This window comes from Thermobia domestica, chromosome 12 (assembly GCF_964235325.1).
Source record: "Thermobia domestica chromosome 12, izTheDome1.hap1.1, whole genome shotgun sequence".
NCBI classification, from domain to species: domain Eukaryota; kingdom Metazoa; phylum Arthropoda; class Insecta; order Zygentoma; family Lepismatidae; genus Thermobia; species Thermobia domestica.
In genome coordinates this window covers 160,746,936-160,771,173 of record NC_137465.1, presented here as the reverse complement: position 1 = coordinate 160,771,173, position 24,238 = coordinate 160,746,936, and the positions used below count along the sequence as shown (strand labels likewise).

Here is a 24,238-nt window from a genome sequence, read left to right as displayed (position 1 = left end):
AGGTAAGTATTAAGATCTATTTTTCATAACCTAGGGATTGCACAAGATGTTACGATTGATCTTATTTAGTCTTGGTGCTGAAAGGCGCTAGACCTCTAACCAACCAAATTATTAGGTCTTTAATAACTAACTGTAGCCAACTGTTAATTAAATAGTCGTTAAATATAAGTGATAAATGATAATACCGGTGACCTACGTACGGAATATTAGTTACAATAGTTATTGTACTTATCTATCATGAAATATTGTCTTTTTCTTTAAGCATTAGTTTGTAAAAATCGACAGAAGTCCCAACCAATAAAAGAGAAAAGGGTTTGACGAATAAAGTGACATATTTTTCAACTTTTTGGTATATTTTGATCAAAATTATGAATAAAAATAGTACATTCTTTCAAGACAGGTACATTTTACGTATTTACATTTGTACATTATCATTCTAACTTGTATACAAACAATAATACAAGGTTTGTTACTCACGAAGTTTCATTAGTATATGATTGCAGTCTTTTCTGAATATACGTATAAAATTAAATACTTTTTTAAATATTAGATCAACATGATCATAACGGTACATAAAATGTTACAGTAATTGCAAGTGATTAGAGTAAGACAAAAAATCATATAACTATACTAAAATAAACTTTTGATTTAATTTAGGAACATTCGAACATTTTACCAGTTGCATCATGTGTTAACCCACACTCAAATAAATGCCTTTAAATGGAATGTCTTGAAGATATGATTATTCAGTAATTTGTATATTTACAATATTATATTTACATTTATAAGTAATATGTATAACTTTTCTTTACAAATTTCACATATATTGCTTCATTGTTCCTATACAAACATAGATACGTTTCTACTTGAAGATGTAGACATACTGTAGTTAAGAGGTGCGATATTATTTGGTACAAATTAGAGCCCAGCTCTTAGAGATATATATTTTTAAAATATTCCAAATTCTCTGTCTATAATTATATATATATGTATTTCTAAGCATCTACCCTAAAGCTTTAAAAGCTTTTTGCTAGCCAGTTATTCTCACTTAAATAACATAACATGTTAACCAGCTATGGTCAGTCTGCCCAACAGAGTTTGAGAGTATTTTCTTGAACGACTTTTATTTTAATTAAGAGATCTCTATACGATCCTTATTTCGGCTGATAATCTGTTAAGTACTCTGCAAATGAAACATAGTCAAATAACATAACTTAGAATATACAGTACAATTTGGTTCCTATTTCAAATGTCCTATTCCTATTAATTTCCATTGTGTTCTTCTTTTACCGTAGACATTCTTATACCAACGATTTTGCAACAAACTTAATATTTACCATACAATGTCCAATCACATGATGACAACATAGGACGGATATCACTTGTATTATTATTATTAGTAGTAGTAGTAGTAGTAGTAGGTAATTGTATTACTTCTCTAAACAGTTTCAGCAATATTTGTATGTAAACTAAAATCGAAGATATGTAATATTTTTTTATAAATTTTCTTCTCAGACACTATACAATTATCAGTTTTCATACTTCATGTTGCACAAACCTTGTACTACACTTATTCGAAGCACTCATTAAAATCCATAACAAACTACACACCAACATTCACCAAAACGTATTGCGAAGCGTATAAAATTAATCAGTTTCCTCACATTTTCATCACATACAATAATTCACGAAACAAACAAGTATCACGTATCACAAAAATAAATTCAGTCATGATAGCAAAAGATGTCCTTGTTATTTTTTTTAACTGTTGTGCGAGTAACTGAATATATTTATACATCACTTCCTTTTGTTGAAACACCATTGAGCTCTTTCTGAATTTCTTCCAAAGTTTTCCCCTTCGTTTCAGGAACTAAACAGGCAACAAATACAGTTCCACAAATGCAAATGGCACTAAACAACCAGAAAGTGTATGCTGTACCCAAAGACTCGTTGAGGTTAACGAAAGTCTTAGTAACAACAAACACTAGAGTCCAATTAAGAGAAACGGCAATAGAACTTGCCACTCCTTTGATGTTAGAAGGAAACAATTCACCCATCATCATCCAAGGAATTGGACCATATCCTAACGAAAACACGATTATAAATACTGCAACACTCATTAATGGTAGCCATCCAATGTTGCTAACATCAACTTCTTGTTCTTGTAGAAGAAAATAGAGTCCTAGTACGCCTAGACAAAGACCCATTATGCTGTCTGAAATCAACAAGAGAATTCTTCGTCCTGCGCGTTCGATGAGCAACGTGGATGCATAGGTAGCCACAACCTGAACTACTCCTACAATAACTGCAGATATACTTGGATCCAAGGTGCTGCCTGCAGCATCGAATATCTTCTCGGTGTAGAAAATCACAGCATTGACGCCACTGAGCTGCTGGAATAACATTAGACCTAAAGATATGATAAGGGCTTTGACATTACCTCTACTTGCTACTAAATCCTTAATTGATGCTTTGTTTCTAACAGTCTCCTCAACTGAGGCTTGCATTTGATTGATCTCAAACCTGATATCATACTGTTGACCTCTGAACCACTGAAGAGCACGCTCAGCGTCTCTCTTCTTGTTCTTTTTGAGAAGAAAATAAGGTGACTCTGGCATCCAGATAAATGTTGCCAGGAATACAATTGGAATAGCGCCACAAGCATAGCCTAACGCTGCATAAGAGTTAAAGCATCCCATGACGTACGTGTACAAAATACCAACCGTTAACATTAACTGAAAGAATGTTCCCATAGCACCACGGACACTTGTTTCAGCAATTTCACTAATATACATAGGAGCAGCTACTGAAATACCACCAGTAGCAAAACCTGCAATTATTCTCGCTGCATAAAAGAGTCCAACTGAATTGGCAAATATTATCATTGCCCAGCTTACGATAAATGGTAACGCGATTACCACTATTGTTATTTTTCTTCCAATCATGTCTGCACAAATTCCGGCCGGTACAGCACCCAAAAGGGCTCCAATTGCCACTACAGAGCCGATCCATGACGCTTCACTATCGGTGACAGTCAATGTACTGTTGTCACTTTGAAGAATAGGAATGGCTGGAGATGTCCACGCGAGAATAGATCCTACAGTAAGAGCTCCGATAGTTGCTGAAAAGACAAAGCAAGGTATAATTAGAAAACAATTGTTATGGTAGACAGGAAAGTTCTATTTTTCATGCAATATTTATTAACTCATTGGAATCATGTAACAACCTGTCGTAGTGCAAAATGTTTAGATCATATGATAACTAGATCTCACGATGTGTAGTCGGTCTCAATATAAACAAAGTAGTTCATTTTCCTAGGCAGAGATGTCTCTTGGATGCACTTTCTCTTGTAGAGGTATCAAGAATTTGCCTTTTAAAAATGCTGTCATATACTTGCACCAGGGTATTGAGATCTGATTCTAATGGATTAATTATACCACAGCATTTAAGGACAAGCGTAAATTAAGGTATCATATCAAGCTTTCGGATTCACGTGGAAAACGTAGCGTAGGTATTTTCTACACTATCAAGAATCTCAAAAATTCACAAGGAAATATAGAGCTCCGATCAATCGAAACGGAATTTGAGATTTACGAAAGAAAGAATACATGTATTATATATTATATGTTTACGTTAAAAGATGGAATAAGATGTCATAATGTTAATTTATTTAAAACTTTGTTTTTGTAGTCTAACCCATATCAACTTGTGTTTTCAACTAACATTTATATCACACTACAGAACAGAAAATTTAAAAACAAAATCATCATTCACTGAAACTGGATTTACCGGTTATTATGCAGCTACTTCATAGATATTATTTATAATAACTACATTAAAGTGTTATATATCATATACGCAAGTGAAACATACCGTACAAATATATTAGAAAAATAGTAAATCCTAAAGAAAAAAATTACTGTATACTGATAACGAATTCTGTAAATACCTATATCATACTTCTCTCTGACAATTATCAACATATTGATAAGCATTTTCTAGATCTTACTAATAATGAAATTATAAATATATTGTAACATACAGCTACTTGACACAGAATGTTGTTAGAATATTATGCGCCCTCTACAGGATTATATATTGCCACACACAGCGGAAAATATGATATATTATATTTTCTGTAGAAAGTTGATATTAATTGCTGAAACTCAAGTTGTATAACTTTTATATGGATATAAAGTAGTTGTAATAGAAGAAAAAGAATCCTGAATTGTATTACGTGATGTGATATATATAAAAATTTCATATCAGCTGTCATATTCAATTATTGTAATTATTTATACCGAATTTCCTTACGTTATTCTGACCATCTGATAAAGTTAAATGTTCACCAAAATTGAATAATATGGCATACCTATAATAGCAAAAATGCATATCTGCCTATATACAATTTCTAGATTACAACTATTTCAGTACATTCAATTTAAATTTATTTAAAGAGGACAATTTCTATTCAAGTTACTAGACAACTGTACTCAAATCGACTAAATCATCGCAAATTTTTAATAATAGATAAAAATCCAGTTAGTGATGAGCCTACTTTTGCTAATGACTGTACAGATAGCATTATTGAAGCAAAAGTTGATTCTACTTTTGATAAATTTTCTTATAATATAATGTTTGGGATTTTCTTTGCTTCATTATATGGACATTTCGCAATTAAATTTATGGAGGTTGATGAAGGGTCACGTATTTATTTTCATTATTATTATTATTATTATTATTATTATTATTATTATTATTATTATTATTATTATTATTATTATTATTATTATTATTATTATTATTATTATTAATATTCTGGGCTTATCTTGTTGGGAACAAGGCAAAGGTGTCCACTCTCCTAGAGTACCAGTAAGTTCTCCTAGTGGCATGTTCCCTGAAGAAACTTAATGGTTTCGAGTTCAAACCAACTCCAGCACTGGCTTCGTTAGAACTTTTGTTTATATAATTTATACAGTTTTAAACACTAGCTGAAACGCCTGTAAAGTCAACCTGTACATGTGGAGAAGTCCAGAAGATAAGAAAATCTACCAAATCGATTACATTCTTGTCAGAAATAGTGTACGAGACATGAAGACACCACCTGGAGCAGATATTGATTGAGATCACGATCTTCTAGTAGCGGAAATGCAAACCTGGTTAAAATCAATCAAGAAAAATGGGAGGAGAAATCGAAAATGAAACTTAGAGTGACTAAGAAATATGACATTGAAGTAAAAGAAGAGATTGAAGAAAAATTCTATGTAATCGGTGATATGGTAGGCAATGTTGAAAATAGTTGTGGAAAAGTTAAACAGATTGTACTAGACACACTCCCAATAACATTGACAGGACGGAAAGAGTACCGAGATAACCATGGATAACTGAAACGATGCTTAAGAAAGTGGAGGAGTACAGAAGGGCGAATACCACGGACATCAAATAATATAGAAGGCTGAATAATAATTTGAGAAGAGAGACGGACAAAGCCAAAGTTGAGTTGAGTTAATTTTGAGTTTAACGTCCCTTTTCAGCAGAGAGGCCACATTACACGTGGAATCCGAACCACATAAGGACAAAGCCAAAGAAAATTACATGGAACTGATATGTGAAGAAATAATGGAACTTCAATGGAGCGACAGATATGATATATCAGAAAGCTCAAGAATTAGGAGGGAAAGCTAAAAAAGAATGTGAACGTTTATAATCGAAAACCAACAAGCTTATGTAGACAGTGGCCATCAAAGAAGCCTTAGAATTTGGGAGGAATAAATAAAAGATCTCTATGATCAGAAGAATTGCACTGAAGATGTTGCGATCGAAGCAGAGGAAGAGGTGGATGATGAAGAGAAAGAATCCAGTATATTCATACAAACCATCATTGATATATAAAGGAGAAAGACCACTATATGGACAGAAATGTGGTGTTGGAGAAAAGTGGAGAAAATAAAATGGACAGAGAGAGTAACAAATGAAGATGTTTTAAAACAGATAAGAGAGAAAAGAGCGCTTTAGCCAGTATTCTTCGTAGGAATGCCAATTAGATTGGAGACATCTTCAGAAGAAATTGTCTTCTTCATACCGCCATAGAAGAAAAGATGGAAGGAAAGCAAGGAGTAGGAAGAACACAACTGATCGATGATTTGAAAAAGAGAAGAAAATATTGGGAGTTAAAAGAGGAAGCTGAAAATCGAGAAACATGTAAAATCATTTCCAAGGCCAAATCTAAAATTAGAAAACAAGAAGACCTCACTAGCCCCATACTAAAAGGCAGAATACTTAATAAAAATATCTGGACAAAAATAAAAGGGAACATTCCACCACTTCATCCCACACACAAATACGGTGTTTCGACTTGCCTCAGCTGTGTGAACGTAAATGTGTCAGTATCGAATAACGAGAAGTTATTGATTTCTATTCTTTCCCGTTGGTAACATCATACCTCAGAGTATCGGGATCAATTACGTAAATTTTTAGTCTTCTCGTTTGGTTATAAACGCGAAATAAAAACAAGAATAGGAATGTCGAAAGAATCATTTATGAAAAAAAAAATATTTGGGATTGAAGGGGGTCTGGAAAAAGAATTAAGAAGAGAAGGCTCATAAAATGTTTCGTGTGCAGTATTGTATTCCATGAGGCAAAATCATGGATGTTACTAAAAAGAAGATCAAATGATTGGAAGATTTTGAAATGTGGTTATGAAGAAGAATGAGGAGAAGCTGGATCGAACGAAAAATGGATCAGAAAGCATTTGAAATAGTACGGAAGAACAGAAAGCAAGCTTAGAGGTAATTAAAATGAGGAAAAGAGATTGGTTGGGACATTGGCTGAGTAGGAACTGTGTCACTAGTAGGTACTAGAAGGTTTAGTGGCAGGATGAAGAGAGAATGCTAAAGAAGCTACAGTATATGTTGTACAACATTAAAACTCAAAATTTCTAAGGACGAAGAAGAGGTTAGTTGAAGACCGTGGAAGTTTCTCAGTTTGCGACACGTGACCTGCCAGTAATGGCAGAATACCCATGATAGTGATGATTGCTTATAATTACCTGATAGTGCAGCTAAATATTGTGTGATTTTTCTTCCTTCCTTGCCCCGTCCTGCGACGGGTGGAAGCATAGCTGCACAGCTGTCCTCTCTGTTCTCCATGCTTTGGATTTTCTTCCACACGTCCGACTCCCCACCGCTTCCAATGAACTTGAGCTTCGACTGAAACAAAAAGAGACAAAAGAAATTAAAGAAACAGTTATCAATCATTTTAGAGATAAATAGTCACAATTATTGCGGTAATATTTCTAATAAATTCATTATGCATGACCTGATTGATACACAATAGTCAATCGCAGGGCCGGATCCAGGGGGGCAATCGCACCGATCTCACCCCCCGAAGGGTAAACTTTTTTGTTTTATATATATAAATAAAATCCATCCGAGAGTTTGGAGCCCTTAAAAGTAGCATTATGACAACCCATCCCCCAGAAGTCGGTCCTGGATCCGCCCCTGAGTCAATGGCAAAGGATTCGCCGCTGCAGAAGTCTTTTGTCCCTCTGCTCAATTCTAGGCTATGCAAACTTACGGAAATCACTTTTTGGAGGGGGCGGAATGAAGAACTCTATTTCTTTCCATTCGCTTTAATCAACCAAATCTCTCATTATATTTACTTGCATTTAACATTCGTCTTTTTCAGCATTCTGAAAATATTTTCATATATTAAGCCAAGGCACGTTAAAGCTCTTTCTTTACAACTTCCTATATTTACTCCTTATTTTTTGATAAGCTAATTTTGATAGCTATAGTTTTCCTATACCACTTAGGCCAATAAATTTGATTTAACTGCCTAAAGCTACGCACCCAATGTTTGACATATTTTCAAGCAAGGATCGAATTTGCAGTCGAGTATAGATATTCAGTAGAAAAAGTAGAAAGATAAGATTCAGTAGGAGGTGCGATAGGCATAAATTCAGTAATAACCATTAAATCTTCTAGTGATAGCTCTTGAGAGAAACCATATCAGTTAAAAAAAAAAATGTCACTACAAACTAAGAGACGAAAGCTTATGTAATGCATATAATAATTCTTGCCTCACGGATCTTTCTGAAGCTTTATGGGTTGTAGCGATAAAATTATTATTATTATTATCATCATTATTATTATTTTACTGATGTAACCTCCCTCAAAAGTCACCACTGCTTCAATTACTTTACCAAACTTGTTATACCTGTTGGCAATGCTGTGTAAAGTAATTGTGGAAATTGTAGCAGATAAATGGACTGAACTTCAGTGTGTCCGTAAAGTTGCGCAAACCCAAAGTTTGATTGAGTATAAAAATGCATGTTATCAATTATGTACAAATTCTTATTGCTTATCATTAATTAATCTAAAACACACCTGTTGCAGTAATTTTACGACAACAGTGTTGGCAGAGGCCGCATTTCTGTCAAAAAACATCTATTTTACGGACTTACACTAAATAGCATGGCAACACTGCATCAACTTTGTCACATTTTCTCAACAACGGATAAATGTTGATGCATACTGTACATATACACAGGAATTCATCCACAGGAAACCAGTTTTCTGCAAATGAATATTGATTTTCTTCATTTTGTACACTTTTTATTTTACACTTTCGGTAATTTCTTTCGTTATTACACAAAAACGTTACAAAGCCCAGCATTGGTAATGATCTCGAAAATATCTACATAGAATATGCATATATTTGTTTCAAATATCAGGTCTTTATCATTCTTAAATCAAAAGATATACTCAATCAAACTTTGGGTTTGTCAACTTTACGGGCACTCTGTACCTTTTAATTCATAGGCAAAACTAAAGTTGTTTTGCAATGAAGATGGGATAAAACAAAACTGTTTATGGATTTAGAAAGAAACCTAAATGCATCTTAAAATATGTTGTTGTAAAACGTTTTACTTTGTTCATAAAATAATTGACTACACAGATGTTTAAACTACAAGTATTTCTTCCATTTTGTGTAATAGCATAAATAATTTGATTATATGTAATCTATGTAATAAGATGGCTTAGACATACACCTGTATATTTAAAGTAGGAAACTAAAATTGGATTTTAGAATGAAAGCTGTGCTAATTCTGTGTTAAAAGGAACATCTGTGGATTTTTCTGCTACTGAAAGCTTCAATATTTATCTTAGAACAGACGCGCCAATGACAGATATATTCACCCACGTTTAGTTGGATAGCACCAGCTTTGTGATTAGATGTTAATTTTGGTGCAGCAAATTTGTACCGGAACACGCTATTTTCAATGTCATGGTCGCATTGCTTATATCGAGAAACATAGTTTGCTTTTATAGCAAAGAACTAGAAAACTTCTTGATAAAATATTGAAGTAATTAATGTCCGTTTTGTATATTTTGTTAGACACAACTTTATCATTTGTCTAATCTTTAAAAATAAATTAAATCCAACATACGCTATATAAAAGGTAGAATGTCTATCTATTTTCGTAAAATACGTAAATTTATGATAGAATTTAATTTCATCATAGTATTTGAAATTTTGATATTTTAATATATTTATAGAACATATTCTGGGATATACGTAGGTATATTCTTACAAACCTCCTCCTCTCCAAGTTAGTTTCATGTTAGTATGATGTCCAAAGATAGTATAATGACTGCAGTCATTGTATACATGGTAATAAGTTAATGTTTGATGCAGAGTGAATGGAATACAATAGGAAATAGAATTCCAGTTGTTTATTACATGGTCAGCTGGAGCCCCGAATTAAACCCACTGGATTACTTTTGGAGTATAAAATGGGAAACCTAACTGATAGTCTAACAATGCTTTTCTCAAACGCTTCCTGTTGGCCACCACTGGGTTCTGGGTGCTCCCTAGTTTTTCACCTTCTAGATTAGCCACTGCTTCTTTGCTTCTCGAAACAAATACACTATACTAGATTTTGTGAAATATGATTTTCTAGTAACATAAGGTAAGTTTTATAGAGTTGTTTCCTTAAATAGATTTGAAATTCTTCTTTAGTAGCTTTTATTTTTAAATTATTTGAAGAGGGTAAAAAATGCTAACAATATCAATACTTAATACTGAAATTGCATTCCAAAATAGTACACTGTAAAGAAAATTTAGGGTGAAAGGAGAGCTATTATTATAAATAAGTTTATCAAATAGATCAACTTCCAAAGAGTACAAATAAAGAGAAGACAGCGTAAACAAGACATGGTTGTGATAAATGGATAGTAGAATTCTCGTTGAGTCACTGAAAGAACGACAGACAGAGACAGAGAGGAAAGACTTAATGAATGGATAAGATGCGTGCGCAACATCTTAAAGAAACAAACTAGGTCTTTCGGTTGTGTGCTCCTATTAATGATAAATAAGAATTTAAATTCATGAACAACAAAAATTTGTTATATCTCATTTGTACGTATTTAAATTTCATTTCGAAGTTTCCCTTGAGTTGCAACCTTACATGGTCTTTCAGTTTGAATATGAGTAGGCAGTAACATGTGTAACGGGGTCAAATAGCATCGTCGTCGTCTCCAGTAATCAATCACAAACGCATTTTCTAGGATTCACTGGGAACTGGGATTAAATATCATGTCTTTCCAACTCTGCGATCGCAGTGCAACGCAAAATTTTCCTCTTGCTTCACGAATTTCCTTTCTATGAAATTAATGAGTTGATTTTGAGTTTAACAGCCCCTTCAGCAGAGAGGCTATATGAGACGGGACCTACTGATTAACTTGGAATCCGAACCACATGAGCTCCGCCAAGTATCGAACCTGGGTCTACCACACCTAACCGTTTAGCCACGAAGTAGTTCTTCTATGAAATTAAATATACCGATGTTAATCAGATCACAAATTATATTTAATGCCTTTTGTAACAATCTCTTGACAATCTCTGCGATCACGCAACTGAATATTTAATCGGGCTCTATGATTTTTACATAATATTGTTGATGGTGCGCATTAAAGATTTAATGTTGGAAATAGAAATACTAATCGCTGGTTGTAAAAACGATAGTTAACACATCGTTAACAATAACTACTATTTAAGTTTGGTTAAGTGATTATTTCATCAAGGTTTGCTGATTAGACATAAGGTGCTTACACATTTCGTTAAATGAATTATGTTATATAGTTGTTGATTCAGTATTCGTTTAGCATATTTGAAGAATTATGATGAAGGTGATGATGATTTCGTTAAAGAACGTGTAAAGAAAAAAAATCAAGAATAGTCTTACAAATTAGTCTTGAGCATTGCTGATACATTTGGAACAGTGACGACGCCAGAGTGCTGAGAGCGCCTCCCCCGGTGGCTACGCCTACCCCTCTATTGTCCCCAGACATGGAGGATTGTAATATAAAACTACTCCTTTTTATATAACAAAGAAAAAGTTGCCCCCAAAATTCCTCTGTAAGCTTCGATCTTCCACCTAAGAAATTAAAGTTGCTTTTGTCACTGATTCGGAAGTTTCAGCTTCCTCAGGCTACTCTTTAAACAACTACAGATCTAGATTCAGGGAATTGAACCACGAAACTGAAGATTATTGCGCGCGAATGCATTATCTTATAGTTCTACAATGGGAATTTGTCTTAGTCATAGATACAGCCCTGATTTCCATGCACAAACAAATCCCGAAATATGCTTGCAAATATGCACGAAAAATATCAAAAATATGCATTAAAAATTTAACATATGCACTGAAATATATATTAAGAAAGTAAAATTTCGATTTCTTTCTACACCTTAACGACTTTTGTTGCAATGAACTATGAACGTTTTCCTTAAGTTTTCTTCTGTAAGCCCTCTGCGTCTATAAGTGAGAAATGTTTTGTAGATCGAAAAATTCCTTTCTACATCGGAAAAAGTTACTGGTGCATGTGAAAAACACCGAATTTGAAAGCAATCAAAAGTGAACTTAACAAGGATTGTGAACAACAAACTCAAGGCTGTTTTTCCAACAACAATAAAAAAAAAATCTGTATGTGCGTTTACGAAGTGACTCAGTTCACTTTAAGTATAACCTACTTTCTTGTTATATACTAGTGTTAGTATGCAAACATGCTAGTATGCAACAATAAAATTCGGAAATATGCACTATTCTGAAAAATTTACGAAATATGCATGAACATTGAAATTCACTCAAAATATGCACTTATATGCACTAAAATTGGCGTCGATAATCATCCTTACAAGCCCGTCGAAAATTTTAAAAAAAAAAAAAAAAACTTCCATACGTTTCTGCGTGTTAAGGGTCTTCACTACAGCAAAGATAAACTACCGCTAATTTTCGAGTTTTTCTGTAATATGTAATATCTTCAAAACAAATAAAAATATTCGAAAAGTAGAAACGTAGTGAACTAGATAATACGATTTTGCGTGTGATACCGTAATCACAACTCATCTATCTGCTTTCAATTTGTAACTGTAGAAAGATTTAGCATTTTTTACGGGTTCTGTAAATAGTGGGATACTAAAAGTGGATAGGTGAATTGTGGTAAAGGTATCACACGCAAAATCGTATTATCTAGTTCACTACGTTTCTACTTTTCGAATATTTTTATTTGTTTTGAAGATATTACAGAAAAACTAAAATTAGTGGCAGTTTAATTTCGCTGTAGTGAAGACCCTTAATAGAAACGCATTTTGCATATAAATCCGGGCTGTAGTCATAGAATTCTTACATCTGCTGTGAGAAGTTCGATCTCATGCCATATGAGTTTACGGCAGATAGCGTCATGTGCGGTAATTTTCTCTCATTTCCTAAAACTTTTTTTTTTTTTTGGTCTGGCAACTGTCCCTTAACCCACTTTCATTTCAGTCTCCTCTAGCTTAAGAACAAAATCACTAGACAATAAACCAAAGACTTAAAATTCAATTTTTCAAACTCCTGTATAAAAAGCATAATAAAAAAGTGAGAGTAAAGAATGTTATTAAAAAAACTGAAATCCAAAATTAGCAAGCGAATTTATTTGTCTGTGTAACCGTTTATACCAGAAGACACTGAATTCAATGGCATTGACGTCAACGACTGACATTTGTGTCAGTACGTCTGAACTCGAAAAGTTCTTATTAGTATGCAACACTGATGCAACGTTTAAAATGACGTAAGGAGAACCCGGAGAATAGGTTAGTTGGCTTCTTTTCTTGCATCTTTTTCTGTCTCTTTGCATGCCTCTGCTCGTGTGTGTGTGTGTGTATGTATGTATGTATGTGTTGATGTTTTATATGTTTGTGTGTGTGTGTGTTCTCTCTCAGTGCCTAAGTAGCTTCGTACAGCCAACATCGTTTTGCGTCTCAAAACCAGAACGGAAGATAGGTACAAATTCTTCTCGGAGCAATGTCTTCTTTTATACACAAGAGGGGCCGAAACAAGGTTGCTGTGATCGTAAAAACAACAGAAAATGTACCCAGTAACATAGAATATAACATTTCTTCAACTATATTTTTCAAGAGAGTGTACAAAAAAAGAACACAAATTTCCTCAAACTTCACACAAGAACTTCTTCATGACAATATGACGAAATGGTACGCACATGGCAATATGGTTAGCATACATGCTTTCGGTTCAGGAGATCCAGGATTAATTCTCGGGGGACGGTGGCTTAATGATAGAGCGCTTATATCTGGTGCGTGGGGTCCCTGCCAGGTAAGATTGTGGTGGACAACATCGCGTCCGTAGGTTTTCTCGGGGTACTCCATTTGCCTCCAGCATTATCATTCCACCAATTATACCATCATCATTTGTTTGCCTTAATCATCCGTCTCCCTTAGCCTAAACGTGGAATGGTAAACTGAAAGATTTCATTTCAATTCCAGGATTAACTCCCGATGGCAATGATGATTTAATGGGTGCCCTACGAGGGAATTTCCCTCCCGGAACTACGAAACTACCACTCCTTTTCAGAGCATATTTCCATGAATGCCAAAGCGGGTTACCAATATTGTGCAGGACTATTTTTTTAAACTTCCTTATACTGAAACTTAGCTCTGAGGAAAGTTTACTGCAATTACTATTGTCAGGTGAGAATTCATATGTTTCAGATGATAGATTCATGTTTCATATAGCCTCACTCCTGCAAGGTTGTTAAACTGCAGCCCAACCAATCATAACTTCACACATTATCGTAGTAATCATGACAATAGATGTCCAAGATAGAAAATATTGAATTTCAATTAAATCTTGTTTGTTTGACCTTCCTTATCCCCGTTTATTAGGACTAATTTATTTCTTCATGTAGTGCTTTGTAATATTTATTTATTTACTTACTTGCAGGCACTATCTTACTTACTTTTTAAAAGTTGGAATTTGTTATTATCTTTAAGTTCTTGACTAAAATTTTTTTTTTTAAAAAAAAGTGGGATTGAGCTCAGCCAATTCCCTTAACATTTATTTGTGTTCAAAGTAAATTTATGTTCTCAAAAGTACATATAAAAAATATTACTATTGAAAGTAGAAATTATTATGAATTCCTTGGCTGCAGTGTTCCATTTTACAATACAGCAAAATTCGTTACGAACATGATTCGAACTAGGAATGTGCATGATACAAAAGTTCAGGCTGTCTCGTCTCTAAAATATATTACGAAATGATGTCTCGTCTCAAAAAAATCTATGTTTCTATTGGAATAGCTGTCTTGTAACATATCTCGTCACAATAATTCTGTATCATTTAATCTCGTAAGGCAATTTAATTCAAACTATGATAAATAGACGGAACAAAAGGTAAAAGTAAGAGAACATTGCCGTGGCAATTCTTTTTCTTTATCATTTATGTATCCTTAAAACAGTTTTCAAACATTATTAGAATTTTCAAATTGCGCCCTTCCCTTTTCACTGGTCTTCCGAATTTGAACAATATTTTAGGGACGTCTGAAGGATAACTTCCCTGTCAATCTCATCGAACTCTGTAAGAAAGCATGGTACATGTGAGATTTCAGAATACACACAACGGCCAATCCTATGCAATGTTGTCTTACGTGCCTTGAACTTGAATCATCAGAATGTAAGTAGAAAAATGAATATGCTATGTCCTAAACTTCACATTTAAGGGTAAACTTGGCAACATAGAAGGACGAAGTTAAACGTGATTAGCTAACGGTCATTTGATAATAAAACCGAGTTTTCCTTTAAGATTTTAGTTGTTTGAAAGGAGATCATCTATATATTTTTTTAATTAGATTTTGGTCACTAACTTCAGCAGATAACACCTAGGATTCGATGCATATTTCTGCTGACATTTAATTGATCTCTCGGTAAACTAGAATAGCCTCTATGTACTTTACCTCTAGCTTAGTCGTTGACCTTGTAGACAAAACCCATTGATCCATGCGTCGAAGAAATCAAACTCTCTACTACGTTCAAGTTAACTAACCTCTGTCGGAATGCAAATTTGCTTTTTTTTTTTTTTTTTTTTTGGTTCAAGTAAGTTGAAAAGTATATGGTTAGATGTGGTCACTGCTAGCAATTAAACGCAGAGCTATTATCTCTTTCTCTCTTTTTTTTTATCATCTCTCTCCGTTTATTGGAGGGTATCCAGACGAACACCTATTCATAGCCCGGTTTTTGACTGCCAAGGCCAACGTGTTGTTTATAAACAGGGTCCTTCGCTAGCGGATTTCGGAATGCGTGAATCTTGTCTCCACGCGTAACGACACGAGTCGTTCTCACTATATTCGCAGTCAACGTATAGTATAGTATGCAATGACCCAAACATTCTTTTGAATTACGCGCAAAAGAAAAAAAAAACAATCAGAAACTTGTCCACCGAAAAAAAATCTTGCCAGAGTTCAGTGAACTGAGTGCTTTACACTAACCTTGAATTCAAGTGTGTCTAGTATCAATAAGAAATCCAAATTTGGTGCCTCCGTAATTTTGAATTTCACGAGATGTTCAACCAATTTTTGAAAAGAAGAAATTCAGGTATTTCTACAAAGTGTGATTGGGCTTCATATATATTAAATTTATGTACCTAAACCAACTACTCGGTCTAACTAGATGAGATAAAAATACAAAAGAATGGACTCGCTCTCAACCAAAGGTAGAAAAGACGTGCCCATGACTGCAAAGAGGCAGAAGCGGACATTGATCACAAAGCTGGAAAACCAGATGAAATATTGATGAGAAACATTCTGCATTAAATCCTCTGAGATAAGAAACGACCTAAAAGATTACCAAATACAAGATAGATATAGAAAATTAGGCGTTTAGCAGGAAATACATTGATGAGACAAGAATCCTAACAAAAATTGAGACAGAAAATAGAAAGTCCGTCAACTAGCAGTGACTTGATAAATACGATCATGGTGATCCTCAACTTGATCAGTCAAAATTCCATAAAGATCTAGTTTTTTAGTGTGTTATCCTCAGGCATATATATTCACAGAGTTAGCTATGTAATAAAGCAATAACTAATTAAATCCTTTATATGTGTTGTCCCTAATCCTAATGTTGGCTCCGAAATTTCCAGTTTTCGTATACTCTTATAAACCATAATGAAAATAAACTTGGTATCCTACCCAACTTCTACTAACATGATGGAACAGGCTAAAAAAAAGATGTTGGGTAAATAAGCTTAAATCTTCCTTCAAATAGAACACTTACACAGTGTTAGTGAAACATCGTACAATGAAGAATAAATAACCATAAACTAATGCCAAGGTTGATGAATAACTTAGTGCTTAGTGCTCTCGTGTTTGATTCTATTTTCGGCGGATGGTCTTGTCTCCATTATCCTACAGATCATAAACGTTGAGTGTAAGAATAAATCAGATAAACAAAACTAAATTTAATATCTCATACGTAGAATTTAAAATATACTTACAGACTCCATGACTTCGTCTACTATTCAAGTCAAAAACGAATGTGGAATCCTAAATTGAGCAAACTACACAAGGTCCGTCCGTATTTCATCTCATCATTATCAAGAACAAAGTAATGGAAACCTGTACTTAATTGAGGAAATTTTGTTTAATGAATTTCATATTACTTCAACGTTTGCATCTATATGATCATTTTCCTAATTATTCCGATAAATGTTCAGCAGATCATTTTACGTACCTTATCCGTTGTACTTAAGAAGCATTTGACTTGATAAGACGAACTTCATTTAGTAGTAACATATCAGCGTTTTTCTAACTTTAAATCCAGTTAACAGAAACAGCAATGGCTGTTCATAATATTTTTTAGTAAGGTCCAGTGGCGGCTCGTGCATGCTACAAAATTGCAGCACTTCTGTACATTCTAATGATAATTTAATTTTATAAAATGTTATTATACCAATAGGAAAGAACTGGTTTTGAATTTTAAAATCTTTCAAAATAACTTCTGACCACAGCGCACAGTTACAGCACGTACGCAAAGACCATCATAGAGAGAATTTATATAATGGATTTCAGGACTTAAGAAACTCTAACATGACAGGCAAGCTGATAACAATTCCACTCTGACAATAATGAATGAACAAAGGTCCAGGACGCACACAGGTGACCAATTATATTGCTCGTTCATCTGCGCTGAAGGAGTTTATCTCTGCTATTCTTAGCCGACATTCTATGAGGCAACTGCAGTGCGCGTTTGTACGGCGAGGCAAGGCTTCTCTTACTTTGAACTTTAATTTAAAACAGTTAAACACGTTTCCTCAGAGTTACTTTCTTTTTATTTATCCTATAAGGGAAAAAAATCATAGTAGCTTCGATCACTAAGCCCATATCTAGAAGTACCTTAGGTTTAGAGATATGAAATTTGCAATTTAAACTTTTCGTTTAAAATATTCAAATACGGGTTTTAGCACAATATATATATTAAATAATTAAACATCCATTTTAGTGGTTGTTCGGGGTAGTACTCGAATTTCGTGCGAAAAAGGGATAACACCTTTTTTCGAAAAATTAATTTTTCGAAAACGAAAATCGAAAAACTTATTTTTTAAAAGAAAACGAAAAACAAAAAATCGAAAACCGATTTTTTTTTTTTTTTGAAAATAGGAAAACAGGAAAGTTTAGACGAATTCTAAATGATAGCCGCTAAAAAAATAGGAATGCAAAATATTGCCCGTAGTAACATATGGAGGCATCTGCTAGAAGAAATAATAAAATTTGGAGGGCATTGTAAGGAATCTGAATAGAATAGTAAATTCCGTTAAACAACGATGGGTAAAGCCACGTAGAATACCTTGAAGCTAAGAGGTTCATTCATTCAACTTTCCAATATCATACATCAAAAGCGGCAGTGATTTCACTAAAGTAAACATGGTTTATCTCTTCTATTCGTTTTTGGCCTTGCGCAGCAAAAGCCATGCATGATTAGCAAAAAAATATATATTCCGTATGAGCATACTAAACTTGACTCTGATGACCCGTCAGCCTGGTAGCACAGAAGGTGAAGGTCGCTTGAATCAGGTTCACTGCCAATGTCGTTTACAGGAAGAATTATGCGTTGTTGCTCTTACGAAATACATGTTTGCTAACATCATTTGACAATTAAAATTAACTCATATTATAATTATCATTAAAACGTTTTCATTAAATTTGAGCTCAACTAAGCTGTTTTTTTAAAAGTCATTGTTTCTGTTGCTAAGAGAATTTCTAAAAGGTAGTGAATAAGTGACTAGTGTTATTGTCTGGAGGTTAAGAGGGTTAGTGTCCCTTCAGTAAAGGTATTATTTTTTTTTTTCATTATTTACATATTCTATCCAAAAGTCCTCAAAAACAAGATGAGTTGTAATCTTAGAGTCACTGAAATCTTAAAAGCAAAATTCTAATCTACAGTTTTTGTGAAAAATACTGCAATAAGGAAAAAAACTTCATAAACCCTTGTATATAAAAAATGAAATTGGCTATGTTTGTGACTTAATAATTCTTGAACCATCTGATCAATCTCAATCAAATTTTTAACATAAATGAGGTTCGGACCTGGAATTGTTTTTATCATTTCATTTTGATGGTGCCACTTGGGGGAGGTGGAGGGAAGAGATATATAAAAATGATCGAAAATGACCGATATTAGTGACAAATCCATAGTCTTCGGGGTCGCTGAGATGAACAGTGACACTTCCGATGCCGTTTAAATCCAAATTCAGCCCCGCTACTTGGGGGAGGGGGAGAAATATACAAATGATCGAAAATGATTGATATCAGAGAGCGCTTCTGTAATAGTAAAAGGTGACTAATTAACGGAAATATTACTATCTTTTTCTTATTTTAAATTAGTTAAGCGGTAATTGATGCTAGTATATTATACAAATACAAATGTGTGTGTAGATGTAAACGAAAAAAAGAACTACCAAAAGTTAACATGCTTGTTTCTTTCCGCAATGTTTCGAGTTCGATTCTCAATTTTATTAACTTCATTTATTTATATATATTTCTGGACAAAACCGGCACCTATGACCTTAAACTTATCACGTCCCTCGGCGAGTAAACTATCCGGGAAGGGGAAAAAAAGAAAGGAATGGAGAAGGAAGAAGGCGACCTAGGACCTGTATATTAGGTACCATCTCGGAGTTTGCCTGCTGTGAATGACGAAATCTCAGAAGAAATCACACTCAGGATGTCTGGCCTGAAAAAACCTGTTACATTTTTTCGATCAAGTGTGATTCTCAATTTTAATCTTCTCTCTAAACCGCGATGTTGCTCTAGGCGGTTAGGAAGTAGAAATCAGTTTGATTTGAATTTTAACTAGGGCAGCAATTCGACCGTTTTCTCCTCGCATCTTTTCCCTCCGGCTAACCTAGTGGCTAGAGTGCCCTTTCGGTGCTCGTAGATTCATGTTTCACGTAGCCTTAGATTTCTCAATATTTACTTTAATAATTTTAAACCAAAAGTTAAGGTAGTCTCACAGAGATTTAAAGAACACGGCTACTGCAAACTATAGAGGGTTTTTTCCAGACAGATGGCGCACGTCCAACTTGATAATGCGGAAAAATGTATTCGCCCTCAATGAAATTGAATTATATTCTGTGACTTCTTTATTCAAGGAAATTCCTATTTACGTGGATGACACTAGATTAAACGTCGAGAAACCTTAAGTTCCTAACAGGAATTGAAACTGGGATCATGGCTACCATGAGCTGGAATAGGCAACTATGCACACAGGATCTTGTCTAACCCAGTTAAGATTTTTTTAAAGCCAGAATTTCAAGTATTCCAATTTTATTTTGTTGAATAAAATATACTTAAAGAGAAATGTCTCTAAAATTACCAAAGGTCATTTTCCTTGAAAGATGGGAACTGTCAGTTGCAACTGTAAGAAATATCATGTTTTATACTTCACACATGATAAATCATTGACGTCACATACAATAAATCCTCTTCAACATTTTATCAAAATTGTTGTGTTATTTTGATCTCCAAATGTGGAATGATGACGTCAATGGGAGTAAAAATGGAGTAAACAATTATTTGTGTATTATTGCAGTATTATATTTACGTCATTCATTCAAAAAATTGTGATAAACATTACGAAATAGTTTAATGCAGCTAAGTTTATAACGTTTACCTTCGTTTCCGACAAAGAAATCTTATACTGTTGTCTCACTGATACTATAACGTTCTTAAACGAAAAGCGTACATTGAATCGAGAAAACGAGGACAGAATAGGCGGTTCGATGTAGCAATACACTGGAATGTATTACTGGTAATAGTATTCGAGATAATACATCCTTTTGTACCGTATTATTGCTACTATAATAGTTAACCACTGCAACATTCGTCTTATAAATCATGACAAATTGGAACTTCATTACAATGGTACTGTTAACATTATAATATAGATTTTCTACGGTACTATTGTAATTATTGTATTTTGGTTGTTATTGTAAACTGATGTTACTACTAACCATAAAATTGGTTGTACCAACCAAGGATATTCCATACATATAGGAGGAACTCTGAGGAAACTCTGTCTTGTCTATAAAATATATCCATTTCGTCTCGAAGAGTTTTGTTTCGTCTCATTTCAAATGTTGAGACAAACCAAAAATAATATGAAATATGCGGGACATAATATAAAATTTAACGTGTGGGAAATTTGGAACCTTCTGATCAAATATGCAGCAAAGCTCATTAATTACAACGGAAGCAACTGACAATAATACAGAGATTGTAAACGGACAGTTGACGTGGCAACAACTGTATTTTCTGCTTTCTGGGGCTGTCTGAATTTGAGATCATTACATTTATTTTTATTTCTTGTGGGAAAATTGATATTTACATCAGTTGTACTCCCACTTTTCTACATTGTTTTAAAAATACAATATAACCACAATTTTACATTCTGAAATATTAACGTTATGATAGATTACTTTGATCCCGAAACATACCAAAATACTGTATTGGTAAATTTCCCGCACTTAACGAAAAAATGTGGAAGAAACACAATTAGTATATATACAATAGACAGTATTAATATACTACAGGCCATATTCTATTAATATCTACACCGTTCACTAGATGCCATATTTACTAGAATCAATAAGTTCATTTGTATATTGACATACCTATTGACAACCACAAAACACAATTTCATAACGCCCCAACGGCACGTGTATTTCATAACGGTGCGGGTATTCAGCGAGGCTAATTTCTGTTTAACTTTGGGGATTTCGTATGTTTAGTTGTCAGATATAATCTTTTTATATAAAAATCAATAATAAGTGGCTCGATATGTGTGATACGTATGAAATATTCAATCTTACGCTGAAATCGAAGAATTGTGGTTACATTAGTGCTGAATTAGGCAATTTTATTAGAGAAAGTTAGTTCAAAGCAAATGCAGTGTGTTGAAAATGTCTTCATAGCCGAAAAAAGTATATATCGATGGGTATTTGGACAAAGTGGACATGTCTATGCTTTCATTCTGTTCAGAACACACAATTCAAGGGAACTCATAAATCAGAGGTTCATACAAAACTTTATTTTCATTAATGAAATATTTACTGGAGGTTCTTTTGTTTTTATGTAGTGCAAAAACACTTCGGACATTATCCATATCAGTCCGAACCTGATTTTCGAAGAAAAATAGATATGTTACCTTTGTTCAGTTACCCATCGATATGAAATATTCTATCATTCCTTTACGAGTAATAATTGGACGAGATAATTTAGTTACATTAAGGCAAATGTTTAAAGGTATCAGAAGAGGGAGCAATTTTAAATACTAATTTTTCTGTACAGAAATATTGTTTTGGAAGCTTTAAAGTATTAGCCATTATTTACGATTCATCATGTTGTACTTATGCATTCGATTTTTATATAGAGCGAAACTTTACGAAATAACACTACAATTCTTGAATGTTTGATGGCATGTTTTAGAGTTTAAATTTTGAAATTAACAGTTAAGTCATGAAGTTTCTCACCTAGATACAGCATACTTACTTATTGATGCTATAAAGTTATTTTGAGAAATATTCTAATACGGATAATCTAAAAGAATTTCTCAGATATTAAAAAAAAACAATAATTGATAAATGCATTTTGAGAGAAATATACAGAATTTTAAGGGGACAAAAAATTCTTACCTCGTTCTATCAAGTTAGTCTACTGCAAGACAGAGGTGAAACTGAAATATGTGTACATTTCTCATTTTCTAAAGTAATATATGCAGTTTATTGTCACCTATTATATTGTGGTATGAGAACCAGAGTAACGTAACTCCATTTTCGAAGGTTTACAGGAGAGAGGGAAAAAGATTATTTTTTAATGAATGATTTAATAAGGTAGTAAAAACATCATTGAATAGCAGACAAGTCTTGACAACGTGAAGTTCAATAACATTAAAAAATACACCAAGTAGAGCTTTCAGAATTATGTGCTGTACATAATCTAAGAAAAAGAAGTCCCATTCTTGGAGTCACGTTCCTTTGTTACTCATACGACGATATGAAAATTAAAAGGCTAAGGTAACTTTTTCGTATCACTAATCTCCTCCAATTTTGGAATTCCTTTGAATACATTTTTACGTAGGGTTTAATATGTTCCAGAAGTACTAATAAAGAAAATAATATATATGTATTAGTTTATTAATTTGGTTTTGCTTTGATCGACATTTTTAAAATACGTATGTCGACAACCAGAGTTCCAAATAGAAGCAAACGTTAGCAAGGATAAAGTAAATTTAAACAGGATGACGCATTTAATGGCACTCATCTGTCAAAAATAGAGAGGGGATCCGAATGTTGTCTCGCTCGTTTGTAACATTACGGAGAGGGGTCGCTGTTGCATCATCTGTCAAGATTCAAAGAGGGGCCCAAGAGTTGTTTCACAATCAGAAACAGATGGATTAATTGAAATCGTGAATCCAAACTAAATACGGAAGACAGTTATGTAATAGCTAGATGGTAATTTGGATCTAGCTGTATGATTACACATAGTTATCATAAAAGCCTTTTTATGGGAACAAAAGAAATAGGGTTCCCTACTTTCAGAGGCCCAAGTTATGATTCTGTAGCCGATTACAATTTTGTAGGTTTTTTTTGGGGGGGTGCTCTCTATATAGAAAACTGCAATCCAGTGTTAAAGATTGACCACTACAATTATAAGTTCAAAAATATAGTATATTAATTGATTAGGTTGGAAATTGCTTGGGTTTAGAGAAGTTCGGGTTAATAGAATTCGAGTTAACATAAGATTCTCGCAGTTTCCATTATTATATACTTACTTTTTAAGTAATGAGTATTTTTATCTCGTGTAAGATCATTCAACATCAGTATCATACTTCCGTTATTGGCAAAGAGTGACTATGTTATATTATTAATATTATTAACACACGACCAACTTATGACAAAGGGAAAACAAATAATTACTTTTGGCACTTTGATTTTATAGAAGCGTAGTATACCAAGTAGATATATTTTATCAGAAGATATTAAATGTTACCATATATTCTTGGAATTGATACAATGTTGGCAAAAAAAGAAGTTATTATCATATAATCTTAATGTTTCCTGTGACCTTTTAAATAAATGTCACTGATTATTACGCTGTCATTTTAAACTTATTTTGTTAACATATAAATGAAGTTCAATGTTCAAATATTTTCTGAAATATCACATGAACATACATGCATGCTAAACATTTTATTAAGTGACTAATCACGCGTTTTATATCTTTGGCAACGGAGTGGACATTATATTAGTTACAAGCAATGACATGTTCCAATTGAGATAATAAGGATATAACCTATGAATGTATACTTCTTTTTTCTTTTTTACTTTTAAACTAAGCTATGCATT

General features: G+C 33.5%; 1 protein-coding gene across 2 annotated transcripts in view; it reads right to left on the bottom strand.

The window, feature by feature from the left end:
- Positions 1-334: 334 nt before the first annotated feature.
- LOC145666787 (facilitated trehalose transporter Tret1-like) overlaps positions 335-24,238 on the bottom strand; it is a 66,035-nt gene continuing 42,131 nt past the window's right edge. For both annotated transcript variants that reach the window (XM_081734345.1, XM_081734346.1), the window contains exons 2-3: positions 7,049-7,208; positions 335-3,121 (exon numbers count right to left, since the gene is read on the bottom strand). In XM_081734345.1, coding sequence (XP_081590471.1) covers positions 1,791-3,121; positions 7,049-7,208 — 1,491 coding nt within the window. In that variant the 3' untranslated portion in view covers positions 335-1,790. The remainder of the gene's footprint in view (positions 3,122-7,048; positions 7,209-24,238) is intronic.